The sequence below is a fragment of the Sturnus vulgaris genome, chromosome 18 (genome assembly GCF_052056855.1).
Source record: "Sturnus vulgaris isolate bStuVul1 chromosome 18, bStuVul1.hap1, whole genome shotgun sequence".
In the NCBI taxonomy this organism is placed as follows: domain Eukaryota; kingdom Metazoa; phylum Chordata; class Aves; order Passeriformes; family Sturnidae; genus Sturnus; species Sturnus vulgaris.
Window position 1 is genome coordinate 289,222 of NC_142260.1, and position 17,889 is coordinate 307,110.

At 41.2% G+C, this 17,889-nt stretch overlaps 1 protein-coding gene across 7 annotated transcripts in view; it reads left to right on the forward strand.

The window, feature by feature from the left end:
• SERGEF (secretion regulating guanine nucleotide exchange factor) overlaps window positions 1-17,889 on the forward strand; it is a 128,647-nt gene that overhangs the window by 11,151 nt on the left and 99,607 nt on the right. For 3 of the 7 annotated variants that reach the window (XM_088175496.1, XM_088175491.1, XM_088175493.1), the window contains exon 9: window positions 16,629-16,774. The exons of the other annotated variants lie outside the window; for them this stretch is intronic. In XM_088175496.1, coding sequence (XP_088031622.1) covers window positions 16,629-16,774 — 146 coding nt within the window. The remainder of the gene's footprint in view (window positions 1-16,628; window positions 16,775-17,889) is intronic. 7 annotated transcript variants of the gene reach the window in all.

The following is a 17,889-nucleotide window of genomic DNA, read 5'->3' on the forward strand; positions in this document are numbered from 1 at the left end:
GGGCTAGAGACACTTCACTGTAGAGATACTGATACAAACATTTCCTGCTTGCTTTACTCCAGGGAGTTCCACAATTAGTGGAAAGGAGGCAAAATAGGAGGATTTCTGGACCCAGGAAAATGGAAGGAAGGGATATTGCATGATGCTTCTCTGCTCATTGTGGAAGATAAAACCATACTTTGGAAAGACATTGCAGTGATGTTTGCTGCATGAAAGAATGAAGAAGTTTTTTTTCAAATTAATAATCTCAGCGTGATGTAAAATTTAGTAGTTTAAAGTTTGTTTCTGTGTCTGAAGTCTCATGTAGTGTTTTCCACAGAAGGTAGCTGAATTTTAGGGGGCTGTTACAAATACTTAGAGTTCGGTTTGAATTTTGTTTTCCAGAGCATTAATCCTGGTCAGAGTCGTAATAATAAAATCTTGTTATTGCAGCTGTCTTGACAGTAACTAAAACCTCTTCTCATTGGAAAGACACAGGAAGGAACTGGGTGGTAAACACTGGGCATAAATTCACAAATTCTGCCATTTCAAAGTGACATTTTGATCTTTACCTGCCAGGTGAGCAGAGCTTGGCTGAAGAACTCATGGAAGAGTGAGAAGTAAATGAGAGAGTGATGTTGTTCAGAGCAACCATCTGGAGGAATATTTTCATGGTTGCAGTGGTTTGACAGTTTTAAAGTGAGTCCAAGTTATCAAGTTTGTTATCAGAAAAAAGGAACACAGCAGAAATATTTTTGTCTTCTGTCTTTCCCTCTTATATAAGCTGGCCTGTTTTTAACTTGCTTTGTTTTTCCTTTATGCTGCTGGCAAACGTTTGTGCTGTAACATAAAACAAAACGCCCAACTCATTTTAATTTCTTCCCCATTCTCTCTTTACAAGGGATTTTAATTGCACCTGAAATCACTTTTAATACCTGCATCTCTTTCATATCCTATGTTCTACCTCATTCAGCAGAGGTTTCCTGTCATTTCTTTTTACAGTTTGATCAACTCTTTTTTCACTTGCTGTTGTTTAAAGGAGTTTTGTTTCAAGACATTAATTCCTGAGAAATTAATTCCTTCACTTAAAGGTGTTAAGGAAGGTTTTCACGAGATGTTGTGATTTTAATCCTTCCTTCAGTTCCTTACTCCTGTTATTACTGAGGTTTCTTTTGGGGCTATCCCCACTGTACACACTCTTACTGTAAAATAACTCCCAGAACCCTTTGAGACAGACAAGTGCTTTTCCTCCCTTGATTATTGTTTCCTACAGAGCAGGTAGTTCAAGTTTGATGATGGTTGGGCCAGAAGGATGAAGGTTGGGAAGCTCTGGTTGCTCTTTGGCCAGATCTCTGATGATGAGACATGGCCTTGCTGGTGTCTGGTTTATTCTCCATTTTCTGTGTGAATGCCCGTGTGAGGTGACTCAGGAATGCTTTTCCCTGCTGGCAGGGCAGTGCTGTTGCTGTGTAAAGGACAGGACCAGGTGCACTCTTGTGCCCTTGGACTCCAAGCACGAGTGCTGTTCTCTTGTGACAACCACTCTGCTCAAGGTTTGCTTCCCATCCAGCCCCTGCCTACTGCACACGGAGCACCACTGCAGTACACATGGTGCTGCTGTGAATAACCAGCAGCTGCCTTGCACTGCTGTCCTTAACAATGTCAGCTTTAATTTGTGGTCCCTCTCAAGTTAATGCAAACACTTTGGGGATAACTGCTGAAAGAGAGGTTATTGCTTAGGTCATTTAAAAGAGAGCTAAGCTGTGGCCTGTAATGTTGAAGATGTAAATTAGGCTACTTTGGGGAATGGTAGAACCAGTCTGACTTGAAGGCAAACCTAAATATGGCAACAGAGGTATTTTAAAGACTTAGAGGTGAATCATCAACTTCTGTTCAAAACAAGGTATTTTCTTTTTAACTGGGATGCCTAATAAATAACCTTCCTTAATCTGGCCTGGTTTATTATCTGTGTATTCTCCTGAATACATTCCCTAATCTATTTGCCACATAGTGTCACATGAAGTTATGCTTTGTTTGAGCTCAGATAAAGAATTCCAAGCTCTTTCACTCAGAAAGTTACTTCAAAAATGCAGTTAAAATTGTGTTTCTGCTGCCTGTGCAAAACTGCCTACAGCTAAAAAGTCTTGGAAGAACAAAATGCTTGACATAGTCTGAATAATATTCCGAATCCTCCTTCCAAATGTGCATCTGAATTTGTGCATCTTTGAATGTCCCTTGATGTCGTGTCATTTCGGCCCCATAAAACCACTCTGAAGGGGTGTGACATGTCAGTGACCCACAGAGTGAAACAGAAACCATCTCCTGTTTCCTCTGAAGCAAATGACACCGAGAGCAGAGTGAGAGGATATTCCCAACGATCTTTGAGTCATTAGCCTGTAGCGTTTGAGTCCTGCACAGAGCTGTGGTTGCCCTGCAGGTGCCTTTCCTGGGGCCAGCACAAGGTAAAGGTGTTGGCCCTGGCTGCAGGAGGGCAAGGGCAGCCTCAGCCCACTGGAGCTCCTTGCCAGTTTGCTCCTGGGCCCAGGCTCTTCTCTGCTGGGGAAACTTGCTCTGCCTTGGATTTTTCAGCAGCTCCCTAGGACGGCAAATGCTGATCTGTGTGTATATATGTATAAAATCTTTTTGTTTTAATGCTTGTCTCTTTTTAGACACAGCAGCTGGGAGTTTGAGCCCTATGTGAGGTAGCTGTATTTCATTGGAAGCATGCTGGGTTTTGGGAATACAAAAAAAAAAAAAAATAATAAATAGCTTCATCAAAAGCTCCAAATCGATAGTTACCTTGAAGCTCTTTGAAGCAGAACTCGAGTTCAAGAAATGAATGTTCAAGAAAGAAAGGCCCTTGTCCACCTGCCTTGAGGGTCAATTTTGAGGCTTTCAGGGCCTGTGTTGAAGTTCCTGCATTTGCTTATGAAGTGTAGAGCATGGCAAGAGGGGAGAAAGAAATGCACAAGCTTGGGGACCAAAATTCAGAAGTGAACACTGTGGGAAATGCAGTGTGCAATAAGAGGATAAAAGACTCCAGCTGCATATGAAAGTTGCCTTGTTTTGTTGGATTGTCTTCAGAGCTGTTTCCTGGCTCCATCACACATTCATCTCATTGGTGTTTCAGCTTTAAAACAATGATAGTTTTAAAGTTTTATTCTAGATAGCTGTGAATACCTAGAAGATTTTGGCATTTTCTTTGGCTTCGTGGAGTGACATCATTACTTGGCTTTATTTTTAAACTTAAAAGATTAGGAGAGAGAGAGAGAGAGACTGTGTGTGTGTGTTTGCTTTGTGAATCTACACTCTTACTCTGCTGCTCCCTGCTGGGAGTTACTTCTACGTGGTTTTGATAAAAGTGTTGAAGAAATTAATTCAGTGGTTTGGTTGCTGAAGAGGAGGTTGGCTCCAGTGAGAACTGAAGGTTCTGAAAGGTTTTTATCAAGTGTTGAGAGTTGTTCATATGATTTGTTTAAGGAATCTTCCTAACATCATCTTTTGAGTAACTGAGTTGTTTCTTCAGGCACCAGCCCTCTTTTGCCTATCTTTGTTGCTAGGAACTTTCAGTTGTACAGTAAATAGCTGTGACTGCCATCTTACATAATTTCTGTGGGAAAAGAGAGATGTCAGGAAGATGCTAAACTGTCACTAATTTTAATTGAAGGTACTCATTGTAAAATAGAAACATCAGTGGTCGGCATTAGGGACAAAGAAGCTTAGCTCAATATTTGAAATTCCCTTTGTGAGCTGTGACATTTCATTGGCAAATGGAGATTCAGATGGCCTGGGAAGAGTAGGATTTAAATGGATTTTTGTTAAATTTAGCTCATGAGTAAAAATGAGCTTAACAGAATAAAAACAGCTATCAAAAATTTTCTGATCTGCTCTGCTCCTCTTCTGTGTGGGGCAGCCCACAGCAGAAGGGGAAGCTGAGCTGTGTAGGGCTGGTCTGTCCTGGATCTTGTGGCTGTGGCTTCCTCTCATGCAAGGGCCTGTTCCTTCCTTGGAAGAAATCCCTGGAAGGATTCAAAAACCTGTGGCTATGGCACTTGAGGACATGTTTTAGTGAACGTGGCTTTGGTGCTGGCTTGGCAGTTGGAGCTGATGATCTTAGAATCCTTTTCCAGCTTCAGTGCTTCTGTGGTTCTGGGATTCACACTTGCTTAGTCCTGTCCAGATGTGTTTTACCATGATTGGAGGAGTTTGGAAAATGACTCAGTCATCATTCAGCATTATGTTCTTGGGCTTGAGGCCACTGTGGAAAGAGGAACTATTATACTGAATTCCCCCCTGCCCCCTGTGTGTGTGATATTCTCTCTTTTACTAGTGGGGATAGTGAAACAGTGATTGTTGTGGACTTAAATAATGTAACTGTCCCAATTTGACTGAATTTTCATTTTTAAATAAAGTGTTCAGAAAACAACGTAGTCTTAAAATGTGCATCTGGTATGGATTTTGTTCAAGTCATAGTGGGTGAGATAAGGAATTCATTACTTTCTTTAATTTTCCTATTTTTTTCCTTTGGTTTCTGTGGTTGGATTGCTGCAGTTTATGGCTACCCATCCATTTAGCAAAGGTAATAAACAAGGTCAGATAGATTAATAATTATGTGTTTGTGTGCAGGAAATCTGTAAACGTGGTGTTTGTTCTGTTTTCAGTATCCTCCAGCACCAGAGCAACCGTGCAAGAGGAGCTGTAGTTTTGTGGGCTGAGAAGGGCACCTTGCTGGCTCTGAGCTATTCCTTGGGGGTTTATTTTTTTCTTATTCTTTTTCTCTTAAAGCAAATGAAACTCTTGCAATGGCAATGATGATAATTACATTGAAAGCACCTCCCCTCTCACAACTGCTGTGAAAGCAGGGCACAAAGCTGATAGAGATCTCCTTAAATGAAGAACAGCTGGGCCATAAGTGTCCCTGTCTTTCTAGTTCTTGTGACTGCTTGCAGCTGGAACTGCTCTTCTGTTTGCCTGTTCTGCTTTGTTACATGTCAGACCCTTTCTCCTGACCCATCCTGAAACCATTCACCTTGTACTTGGGTCTCTTCAGTTCACCTGTTTGAAAAGAAACAAATGGAAAGGCAGGAGAAAATTCACCGTTTCTTAACTTCTGTTCATAAGCTGCCTTCAGGTTCCATATTCATGGGTATTAATAGAGTGACAGCCAAATGTGGAGCTCCCAAGACCACTGTTGTTTGGTGCTGCTCTGACAGACTGGGTCAGACACTGCAAACTCGCCTCCCTTTTTGCCTCTCAGTCTTTAATTCAGCTGAGGGTCCACAGTGATGCTCCTGTATCAGGTCAGTTATCCATTCAAAACAGCATGGGCTGAAGACTGGCTTGGGGGGTTCTTCCCTACACTGTCTTCAGCTGGGAGATCTGAGTGGGGGGCAAAAACATTTACAATTTCATTTTGGGTGTTATCATATCATATGTCATTTACATGTAGTGAAAGGATAATGGGATTGATTGAAATTTTGGCAACTCAAAGCTCAGTCTAGAGAGTTGATGTGAAGAACACAAATAGTGAGAATTTGCACTCCAGAATTTCTGCAGCTACACAAAGTGAATATAACATGGCCTCAGCCAAACAGCTGGAATCCTTAGTAAGGCAGGAGTGCTTTGCACTCACTTTGTGTGGAATAAGAAGCTGGAATCGATCATTACCTGATAGCTGAATTAATGTGCATGGTAACCCATTGCCAAGAGCAAGGTGTGTGTACTCTGCCCTCTTAGTTTTATTGGCCTTTGAGAAGTGGCTACTGCATTTTCAAATAACTTCATTTAAAGCTACACATTTACTGAGCTCAGCTTCTGAAAGCAGCTGTGTGCATGATCTGTGCATGTAAGTGCATTGATCTTATTTAACCTTAGTAACATTTTAAGGCCATTAAATACTTCTTTTCATAATCTTTAAGTGACATTTCCTGTTTAGTAATGAATTATTCAGGTTTACTGCCCACTAATGAGCCTTACTATTCAAACATAGGTAGTGGGCTTTTTAAGAGCTTAGTGGCAGTTGAGTACTTTTGAAAAACTGTATTTTCAGGAACTTTTTTCTTCTTAAAGACCTAGACACAAACAGGAAAAATATCCATAAAGCCTACCTAGATTAATCCTTTCAGGATTACCTTGAAGTAATCTTGAAATAAATAATTTGATGTAAGATACTGTAGGATACATGAGATATATCAACAGCTGTAAATTTTCAGTAGCAAGTCTGTAGTCTTGTAGAATGCTCTGATACTTGGGTAGTGTGATGAGATCTGCCAAGAGTGTGTGGCTTTATTTTATTTTTGTGTGGCTTTAAAGTATTCCAGTTGTGAGGAACCACAGTTTGTGGTGTGGTAGTTGAAACTGAGGGTGAGCTCCCTTTTTTTTGTAGTTCTAATTTGGACTTCCCTGTGTCTCAGTGTAGCTGCATGTATTCTGTATGGATCCCAAACACTGAGACTGAGCTCTGCAGGTGAAGGGGAGTTTTCTCATTTTCTGTGTTGCTCAGGATCCACTTTAGGTTTTTGGGATGTTCTGCTGGATTTAAGAACCTGTGTGGTTCATATCTGCTTTCTTCTCTATCCAGTATTATGGGCCCACAGGATGTAATAATAAAACAATCACAATGGTTTATTTTTGGGGGACAAAGACCTGGAAGAATAGGAGCTATTAGCATCTGATTCATGCAGGAGAGAAGCCCTAGGAGGGGTGGGATTTCCTCGGGTGACTCATTCTCTGTTTTACTCCCTATCTAACTAAAAGAAAAAAATTCCAAAAAACGCTGTGTAGTCAAAGATCTATTCAGGGACAGTGCTTCATATCAGTTTTGCTAAGATCTTGTTATTGTAAATATAGGAAATCTTTTCTAGAATTTTCAAAAATTTACCTTTAGAAAGCTGCCCAAAACATACATACAGAAACTCCTTTAGGAGTATGTTTTCCTGCTTGTCCTTTCCACCCCAAAATAGAAAGCAAACTGAAAATCAGTTTGATATTTCTTGTCTTTTTTTGGATCTTGTAGCTGATGGATATTTTGTAGGAATTTTCCTGTACACACATTTCAGGCCTTTGCCTGCTAATGACACAACTGCCTGGAGCCTGAGCTGCTCATTGAGAAGAAAATAGACACTAAAAAATCCAGAAGTGAAGGTCAGGCTGTGGGCACAGTGAAAGGGTGGCAGTGTGCATTACTAGATGCTCATGTGGGATGAAGGATCATCCTGACAAGTCACACAGTACAAAGGAGGGTGTTAAATCCTGTTTTGTTTGTCTCTTCTTGCTCGTTCACTTTGCCAGTTTTGTTTGTAAACAGAACACACAATACCAAAAAGGCCCCAAAACACTGTGGCCATGCACACAGGTAGAAGCTGATAGTTGAAATAGCACAAACTTCTGCTGTGTGTGATTTAAAAATCTGGGCAGTTATTTAAAATTCCTCTAGTTCACCAGAGCAGTGCTCAAAGTTCATGAAAACCTGTTTTAGCACAGGAGAAAACTCATGTTTTCCTTAGAAGCTGCCCTATGTCACTGTATTGTGTGAGGCACGAATAGGAGGGTGCTGCTTCTTTTGATCAATATCCCTTGTAACAGCAGAGAAAAGAAGGTATTGAAAAAACAGCAGCTTTTCATTTTCTTCATTGCTGTCCCCTCTTTACTCCTAACGAGAAAAGTTCTCTTGTTTCTCCCCTCTCTCACTTCAAAACCTAAGCCCCTCTTAGTAACAAGCTGCATAGCACACCAGTGCTTACAGCCCTGTTATGTACACACTTAGGGAAACCTCAAACACAGATTTGCTGGCACTGCCAGCAGGGACAGGTGTTGTATGAGGTGGTTGTGGTCAGCTGTTGCTTCCCTGGGCAAGCATCAGAAGTGAATCTCACTGGCATCATTCCCTCTTGGCTGGGAATTCCAGATGCCTTTACAGGATGGACTTACATTGGATTCATTGGTAACATTTCTAAAATCTTTCTAAATTTTTATCCTTGCCCCATGCTCTGTGCCTGTAGCTCTGAAATGCTGAAAACACCTCCCAATGTGAAGAAACAGACACAAGAATTCAGGAGTCAAAGCGAACTCTGCTAGCTGGATAGTGTTCCCTTGTAAAAGAGGTTTGGGTTTTTTTCAGGCCATAAGTGGCATTTGGATGCTTTCACCATTATTTACACCACATTTACATCTTTGTCCACTCTCTCCCTGCAGCCTCCTTGGTGTTAAGCATCTTGCCATATCCAGGTGGAATCTTGTGCTGTGCTTTTATTTCTTCCTCCACCCTCTTGCCCAACTCTTAAACTTTCTTGTGGGTGGAGGGAGAAATTGGGATGATATTCCAGAGAGAATACATCACCTTATTGCTCATTATTCATCTCTTGACTTCAAAGGGAATAAATTTTCCTTCCCATCCTCTTTTAGACTGTTTTGTTCCTCCTGTCAGCGGGAGCGCTGCTCATTATTTGAGGTGCACAGCCCACTCTGTCTTAGTCAATTGTAGTTGCTCTTATAATGATTGTGACTCTGAGCAAGGAGGGTGATCTCCTGGGAGGCTCTGGAGGTGCCATTGTTGGGTTTGTGGGACTGTTCTCTTCTTTGTACTTTATTTCTTAAGAACAGCACACAGTTAGGCTTGAACTCCATTGGATGTAAAATTCGGCTGCTCCTGGAGTGACTGAGGAAGTTCAAGCCACGTAGCAAATCCAAGGACTGCTCTAAAAACACTTTATATCTGTAATGCTTTCTGTTTCTTTGTAGACATTGTGACTCCAGAACCATGCATGTCTGAGGCTTGTTACCTAGTAGTGAAATCTCTTGTGAAAATGGTCTCTGATTATTGGGAATGCATCTTGTGGGCAGCAGTGAAAAAGCCCAGTTCTCCTTCAGGCTGCCATTCCAGAGCATTTCTTTTGCTTTTTCTGTCTGCCTTTCCACAGCACGCCCTTGAGTCCTTTGACAAGGTAAATATTAGCACTGGGAACTTAATTACCTTCCCTTTGTTTATCTCTTGTAGACACATGCCTGTTCCTTCTGGGGCTCAGATGGCAATGGGATATTGAGAGTAGCAGGATCTCGCCTTCCAAATTAGGCAGATTCACAAATGTTTGCAACATTGCAGCTGGAGGGAATGCTTTTCATAAAATGATCTAGAAAACATGCCTATTTTGTAGTTTGTAATCTCTGAATAAGATTTTCTGTAGCACTGTACTGTGTTAAGTCTAATGAAACAGGACCTGGACCTTGCCTCAAAGGGGATAAACATTGAAGCAGTCCTTTTACAGACAGAAGATTAGGAAATCAGACACAAGACAGTGATTGGAAACAAATAAATGCACATGCAGCATTTTATGATAGTTCAAGGGTGTTGTTTTTCCCAAATGATGTCCAGAAAGACCTGCATGTCTTTTCAGTTTTCTGGGGAATGTTGGAGGAAGAGATGCTCAGCTGCAGAAGGAAGGAAATTCCAGGTTGGAGAGGCCTGTATGGAAGGAAGCATGTACCAGTGCAGAAGGGCATGGAGATATAAATACAGAATGTCAGTAACAGTCTATGACTCATACTGCTGTAGTAACATAGTGCAGAATTTATTTGCAGAAGCACTGAACAAAAACCCCGTGGTATACTATGATGCATTTGTAGATAGTTTTCCATAGCTGGTTAATGTTTTATGCATCTTGCTTTTTTGGAGACATCACCAAATTGTGCTTTAATTTTCTTTTTTTCCTGCTTTTTGTTAGGACTTTGTTTTTAGCTGGAGAGTTAAGTCCTCTATTGAACCTTGAATGCAGCAGTTCTGTTTGCTGGGTAGAGATGAGTTAGATTTGTTTTTAATCATGTAACTAAATTTAGCCAGCAATCTGCATTTTAAGGCATTGCTATTAAAAGTCTAAAAGTGAGATATGTATCATAGTTTGAATTTAAAATAAGCCAGAGGCACAGCTGGTGAGGCAGTCATGACTCTCTAATCATGAGTGGAGGGAAATAAAGAGGGAATTTTCTCACCTTGCAGGATGAATGCAAAGTCTGATAGGTGCTTTAATATCCCACCCTTGCCCCCAGCCCCCTTCCCCAGCTTTGTTTCATGATTGTATGGATTTCATGCTGTCTCCCCATTTCCTTTCTTCAGCCAAGATGATAGATCTGTTTGATACCAGCAGTATTAACAAAACTTCCCGTGCATTTAAATTGTTACACTAGTTTTTCCTCTGGTTTATTCAGAGCTTTGTATGGTACTTCATGTTTCTACAGTCTCTCCTTTAAAATGAAAATGGCCAGTATCCCAGTCTAAATCCTGAACCAGAAACAAGACTTCCAAGGCATCTGGAAGGTCCTGGAGTTTGCCCCATTCAGAATAATTCAGAATTATTTCTCAGTCTTTCAAAGCAGTGAAGCATGCTGTTAGGTATGTGAATAGTCCCATTAACACAGCATTGCCCATCTTGACACATAGCTTGCTGTAACTGTGGAAGCAAAGCAGGAGGAGTTTGCCTGTTTTTTAGTGACTGGAAGTCAAAGCTGTTTAGATGTTTAAAGATGTCCAAAGTGCTGGTAAATATGGATCTGTTGGTCAAGTGCATGACAAATTTAGCATGTCATGGAAATGGCAAGTTATGTCTAGCCTATCCTATGGAATATTAAATTGACTTCATACAGCACTGCCTTTGGCAGTATTTGCTGTAGCCAAGCTCCCATTTCCCAAGGTTGTTTTTCAGCCAGATCAATTCCTTGGCTTGGTTTACCTTCTGTTTCACAATTAGTTCAAACACAGTGAATGCAGGTGGCCTCGTGGGGAGAAAACTGTTTGGGTCCAGAGTTTCTTGGTGTAAACTGAAGGAGCTCTCATTGTGCACTTTGAGCATTTTAGTCTGTGTTAAAGACTGTCACAGTGCTGGTGTCCTCTCTTGGTGAGTCTCACACATCCTCAAAGCTTCACCTGCTTAGCTGAGTATTTTCCATTATATCCCGTGCAAGTCCTTGGGTGTTCAGTATTTGGATATCACCAGGAGGCTCTGAAAGGAGACAGGATGATTTTCTCTCTTTTTTTAATTTTTTTTTTCTCCACAGCAGTAGGAATGGGTCACAATGAGGAACCAGTTGTTTGCTGGATCACAGATGAGCCTCTGATTGCAGTGCTGTGAAATCTTGTCAGTTTGTCTTGCCCACATGACTGTGGTTAAACTTGATCAGGTTTGGGGACATCTGATGTAGCTCAGGATGGCAGGAATCTTTGGCCCACTTACTGAATATCTGAGTTCTAACTCAGTTTCTGTGCCAAGTCCATGGCTGTTACAGGAGGACTGGGGGTGCCCTTGTGGCTCTCCTCGTGTGCCACTTGTGGCCTTTTGCTGCAGGCTTAAATCTCTTCCCAGAGTGCTTGGGAGCCCTGGTGAGCTGCAGCCTGCTGTGTGCATCTCTGGGCTGCTCTGGAGCCTCTCTGTGTTGTGTTGCAGCCTGGGGCTGTGCCAGTCTGAAAGGAGCAATGGAAATAGCTTTAGTTTCCTCTTGCTGTTGTGCCTGAAATGCTTTTGCTGCTTTGTTTGAACTTCCCTGATGAGGCATGACCTCAATGCTGTGCAAAGATTTGTGTTTTAGTGATAGATTCTTAATAGCTGCTAGGAATGATTATGGAAGAAATTTCAGGAGTGCCCTATTACATGAAGTTGCAGCAGTTTGTAAGGAGGTCATGGAAAGAAGATGTGTGAAAAGACAGCTCTGGTATGCTCAACTCCTGTGTTAAAAGGATCATAAACCTTTTTCAGGACACATAATTCTGCTTTGCACTGAGACCGTGCACAGGTACAGATGTGAGGCTGCAGATGTGGTGATGCCTGGATTCCAGCTGCTGATTTAAAGCTGTCTTCAGCCAGGAAGGAATTAAGGATGTAGGGATGAATGTTTTTCTGTCAGGTTGCCCTGCACAAGGGCTGTCTATAGGTAGATGAGGAAGTGTCTCAGAATGGGTCAAGGACATCAGTGATTTTCTGGGACAGCAGAGGTCTGTAGATGAGAAGTGCTATTCTGCATAGGGCCAGGGAGGAGGCAAGAGGCAGCCTCTGAATGTCAATTTTTAATGCCTGCCTCTGTGAATTTTCATGTGAAAGGAGGCATTAGGAATTTTTTATATAGAACTTAATATTTCAAGCCTGAGATTAAGCATTCAGTGTGAATATCCAGAGTTCATTTGAAAAGTAATCATTAATGCAGCCATGAACTGAGATAGCCTAGATGAACTCTTTCATCTAGTATGTATGAAGGATAGTTCAAAGCTTGCCTGGGTACCAAATAGAGACTTCAAGGAGGTAACACTAGTGCATGACATTATCTTAAAACAGGAAAATTGATATAAAGAGAAATCCGAGTCTAGAGAAATGAGTATCTTTTAATGTGCCTGTTTGTCTGTTGTGTTTTACTGAGAAACAACCAACCTGTTTTTAAAACTAATGTACTTATACTTTTTATTGCTAATTCTTTCCTCTTATGTGGCTGAGCAGATTGATTAAAAAATGCTAAAAGGGAAGAATGAAATGCTCTACAGCCTCAGTAGCTGTGTAAAACAGCACAGGAAAGGCTACACTGGCAGGCAGGAAGCAGCTAGAAGTGCTTAATGCAATGTTGCCAGATTTGCAGTACTCTGAAGGCCATGAACTTGTAATTTTGAGGACATTCTCGACTGTCTGTGCTTTGTTCTACATGAGGACAGAAGGATGATGTGAGGAAAATGCAGAGAGACCTTTCAGAGAGTGGTTTGTATGCAAGCCCTTGAATATGTAAGTGCCCTCATCTGTATTCTGTGAGGGACCTTAGCATGTGTTGTTGTGGTGATTTGCTGCTGTGTCTACAGTTCAAAGAGCACAGCAAACCAGATCTGCATGATCGTGTAGAAATTCAAACAATATAGCATTCTGCTGTTTGTGCTGTTTACTTAAGGAGCTGTCAGAAAGTTTTCATTAAAAATCTTCTCTCCTTTGTCTTTTTTTTTTTCAGTATTCTGAACTCATGTACTGTGTGGTTCATTCAGGTTGTAAACTGGAATAACACAGGATGCATGAATTTATATCTCTTACTCCCTAATTCTAAATGCTATTGAACCCTCTGGACTTGATTTGATGTAGCATTTGCCTGGTGAAAAAGTGAGCAGTTTGTTAAAGTCATGTGGGACAATGTGGATGTTGAGAGCAGAGGGGTTGAAGTGCCTTTAGGAATTGGAGCCTCCATGCTCAGAGCATGGCTCGATGCAGCTCCTAGGGAGCATTGCTGGTGTCTTAGAAGAACTGGAGAAACTCTTCAATATTGTATGCTTTTCTACACAAGTTGTAGAAATCACTCCTGCCTTCTGTGTGCCCTCTTCCTGCACAGTCTGGTATGAAATATCACATTTTCTGATGTCTCAGCCACTTCCATGGCTGATGTACTCTGTCCAGTTGACTCATCACTGTGTATGTTTTCTTGACTTCTAATTAAAATCTGTCCTAGTCTAATATTAGACCAATACTCCTTGTTATATCACCCTTCATTCTTAAGTAATTCATCCTGCAGCCTCCTTACTCTGTATGACTAATGTCTTTTTCTCAAATATTCTTAGAACATTTTAAAATACCATCTATTTTATAAGCAGCACAGTAGCAATACCTCCCATTACAATTGCTCAATGCTTTCTGTCATAGCTCAGTGCTTTCTTTTCCTTAGGATTTTGACAAGACTTTAACCTTTGGCGGAATTTTCCATGCACTGGTGTTTGCCTCAGCCTGAAATTTCCACTTGAGACTGGGGTTTTTTTATTTGTTTGCTGAAAGTATAATCAGTATTTCACAGAAAAGGCACATCTAAATCAGCTTCTGTTGGTTTCTCTCACAGAAAAGACAGATTTATGTATTTTGAGGTTTTTTTTAAAGGATCCCTAGGCAGTTGATTTCTGGTGAAAAATAGAAATGATTGACTATTAGCAGGAGTCTGAGCATGGGCAGGGGAATGCTCAGCAAAAAGGAACAAGTCTGTGGAAGGAATGTGTCTCAATAAGAGCTGAGAACTGCACTGAGGAGCAGTGAGAATGAACTGGTTGCTTAACTCATCTTTGGGCATTCAAGAAATTCTTCCTAAAAGCAAAAATTAATTTATCTGGCTTTAATCTTTTCTTAATGAATGTTCTCCATGCTTGAGTACTAATAACCACCTGAAACTCCTTTCCCTTATTGTGGTAAAAAAGCAAAAGTTGATTGCAGTGGTCTGTGTTGGTAACCAGAAACATTTTACATTCATGTTTTATGGACATAGTTTACATTCTGCTGAGGGTTCTGTTTGGTTTTGCAGAGTGATTCTTTGCTGGCTTGTCCACTGAAAGAAAATAGAATCTGTGGATGGCAGGTATTTTGTTGTAGCTAAGCATTGTTGCTGTTTTAATCCTTCATCTGTGCTTGCAGGCTTCAGTTCCCCTGGAGCAGTACCCTGGTGGGATGGTGCAAAAGTTCATTTTTATTATGTGAGTGGCTGGTGTTTCTTGTTCATGTCTGGGTCCAGACAGAGCACCAGACTCCTTCGAGAAAGGAGTTTTTTCCCCCAAAAGGCTGAGTGGAGAGAAAGCTTTGTTGCCTGTGGGTGGGGATGGAGCTGTAGACTGAGTGAGGATCTGGCTCTGGTTTATCCATTCTCACCTTGCCTTTTCAGAGGCTTGCTGATGTTTTTGCCTGTGGCACTTGATACTTTTGCCTTCTGAGAGCTGAAATGCTTTAATTCAGCTACAGTCCTTGGGATCAATCCAGCAATGCCTGGGTAGGGCCTGAGAGCCTGTGGTACATTAATGATGTAACTAGATGTTACAAAAATTCTTTCTGGCTTTACATTTCACAAAACTCAGTTTCAGTTCCTGTAGTTAATATAAATACAGCAGCCTGCCTATCTGTTCCCAGTCCACTAAAAAGGTTCTGTAGAAGTGCAGTAACCTGGTCTGATGTAAATCCTGAAGCTTTGTCTGTATTTAAGTTTGCTATGTAAGTTTTTGCAGATGCAGATATTTTTAGCAGAGATCTATGCAAATTGAAAAGTAAATGCACTAACTTCAGAACAAGCATGTTTTTTAAACCTCAAACTGTCTTCTTAATCTGAGATACACTAGTAGTTCTCTTAATGAAATTTATTTTTAACCTTTAACCTAACAAAATGTGTGTTAAAAGACCTCACTTGTGTTGAATCTAGTATGTGACTGTTTTCAGCTTTTCCCTAAACTGAAAGGAAGCTGCAAAGGAAAAAAGCTTTGTGCCCTTGAGAGAGAAGGACAACTAATTTTATCCCGTAATTATTTTAGGGGAAGCATTATCAGTGAACTGAGAGATTGGAGTGAGAGATACCACTGCCAGCAGATTTCCAAGGGAAATACCTGTGCTTGTGCTGTGTGTGAACTGAGCTCTCCAGTTCAGTTACAAAATGCATCCTCACCTTAAACTCCACAAACCAGCAGGGTCCACCTGTGTCCCTTTCCAGACAGTTGAACAGCACCCCGAGGAAAAGGGGGAGTTCAGGTCTCCAGGGGTTTGTTCAGGAGCCTCTCAGTTGTCCCATTCTCCTGCAGGCAGTTCAGTGTGGGGTGTTCCTGCACTGACAGGGATGGGGGTGTGTGCACTGGGTGCTGTTTTCCCCACATCCTCATCTTTGGCCTAGAAATGTGATTATTTGAGTTCAGCTGTAGACAGCAGGTTGAGGCTTGGCCTCACCTTAGTGTGTACCTAACTCAGGGTCACTGCAGGTTTCTTTCTGGGCTCGAGTGTGGGTTGATGCTTCCAGTTAAAACCAAGTTGAGGACTTTACCTTATGCTGTGTGTATATAACTTTTTAAATTGGAAGCCCAGAAGGGACAGCTTGTCATGGATTATCTGCAGGGACCTAGTAACTTCCTTAAGAAAATAAAGCTTTCACTTTGTAGGATGTTTTTTTTTTTTTTTAAAATCAAGGAAAGCAGAGGTAAGAAGGATGTTTATGGACTGGTGTTTTGTGTGTCAGTCCTGCAGCAGTGCACACAGAATAATAACCTTTGGAGAGATGGGTGAGCCATATAGTGCTGATTTCATTTAAAGTTACCTTTCCTTGGCCAACATGTGATTTCTCTGAAAACAAACCAAGCCATTTCCAATGCAGCAGTTGTGCTGGTGTTCCTGACTAACAGCTGTCTCCTGAGGACTATAGCTCTGCTAACAGTGCTGATGGAATGTAACTTCTAACAGGAAAACATTAAACTCTATTAAATGCAGATCATGCAATGAATTGTCTTTGGCAAAGAACAGGAATAGAAAATAATTCTCTTTTCTATATAATTTTTTATGTGTCAGAATAAGCTGTTTCGTTTGTGCTTCCATTAACCTAAAATGTGTCCTTTGTGTTTGTATAGTGTATTTATTGTATGCAGAATATCCAGGTTATGCAGCTTTACTGACGTGGTTTTATTTACAGCCCAGGCCACCAGATGTTACTGTGCTAGAAAACAAGTCCATGAAGGATGAGCAGCTGCACAGAAGTATCTCATGATAACTTGAGCTCGTTTCTCATGTTGTTTTCTGCTCCTAGAAATAAGTTTTCACCAGGCATTTGAAGCCGTGGATGAGGTGCATTAAAAGCTGTGTTTTTTGTGCCCGTGTTTCAGGAGCTTGGTGGGTCAGTAACTGTGGTGTGTTTGTGTTCAGAGGCTGGCACGGTGCTCACCTGGGGCAGAGAGGATTTGGGGCAGCTGGGACGGCGCGCTGGGCACCAGAGCCCAGAGTCTGCCCAGGCCTTGGGGCTCTGCTGCAACACCCCTGCTTCGGTTCCTTGCCTAAATGGAGCATCTCAGGTAAAGAAAAAATTTACTGTTTCCACACCCTCCCTTTGTATTTTCCTTGTTGGTGCATTAAAATAATCAGTTTCCTGACAGAACCCTTCCAAATGCTGCAGCACAAGCCCTTGCTTGCCCTTCCTGTAAGCTCAGAAATTAGTAAGAGTAGTAAATTAGTAAGTGAAGGGATGTATTCAGATTCCCTGACAAGAAAGAGAAACAACAATCATCTTCATTCTGCTGCCCTCAGTGCTGTTCCTCCTTGCAGACCTGTGAGTCCTGATTTGAGTGATTAGCAATGGCAGCGTTCTGGAGCAGACATCATTCTCTGCAGAGATAACAGCACAAAGATGACTTAAGAGCATCATCTGCATCCTAGGAGGAGCTGTGTTGATGAAAAAAGGAAAAACAGATAATAAGGACCTAAATTGTTTCACTTCAAGATTACAAAATAATGCCAAAGCTAGAATTTCTACTTGAAAATGCATTAAATTGCATTATGTAGGCTATGTGGAGTGAGCTGCTCTTTGTGAACACACGAGCTGCCCCCTTTTCCATTTGTTGTCATATGGAGACAGGATTTGATTTGAGAGCTGAATTGAAAGGAATATAGAGAAGATGAATTCTTTTCCATGTTTACCTTGAATTAACAATTCCAATTTTTGTGTTTAATGCAGAGAGACAATTTAACAGTTGAGGATTGCGACTGATGATTTTTATTCATGGTCTATTTTTATAAATCACTTTTAATGATTCAACTGAATTTTTGGCAAAGCTGTGGTCTGCTGATTGCCTCTGCACTTCAGTTAATATTGTTAAAGCCAAAGTGGAGAAACTAATCTAAGGATTAGAGGACAGTGTAAAAGACACGTGAGTTTAGCTCAAGGACAGCAGAGCAGATTTAACCTCCTGCCCATGGCTTGCCTCTTTCCTCCACCAAAGACCAGGGATTCTCCTTTCTTTGGACTGACACTGTTATAATGTCTGTGTCTGCCACTTCAAAACCTGATTTTTGAAGTGTTGTGAGTGACCTATTCCATTGTGAGTTTGACTTCAACTGAAAACATTGACCTTGAGAAATAGGAGCACTTTTTTTCCTTTAAACTGAAGCAAAGGAGGAACAAAAGCCTGAG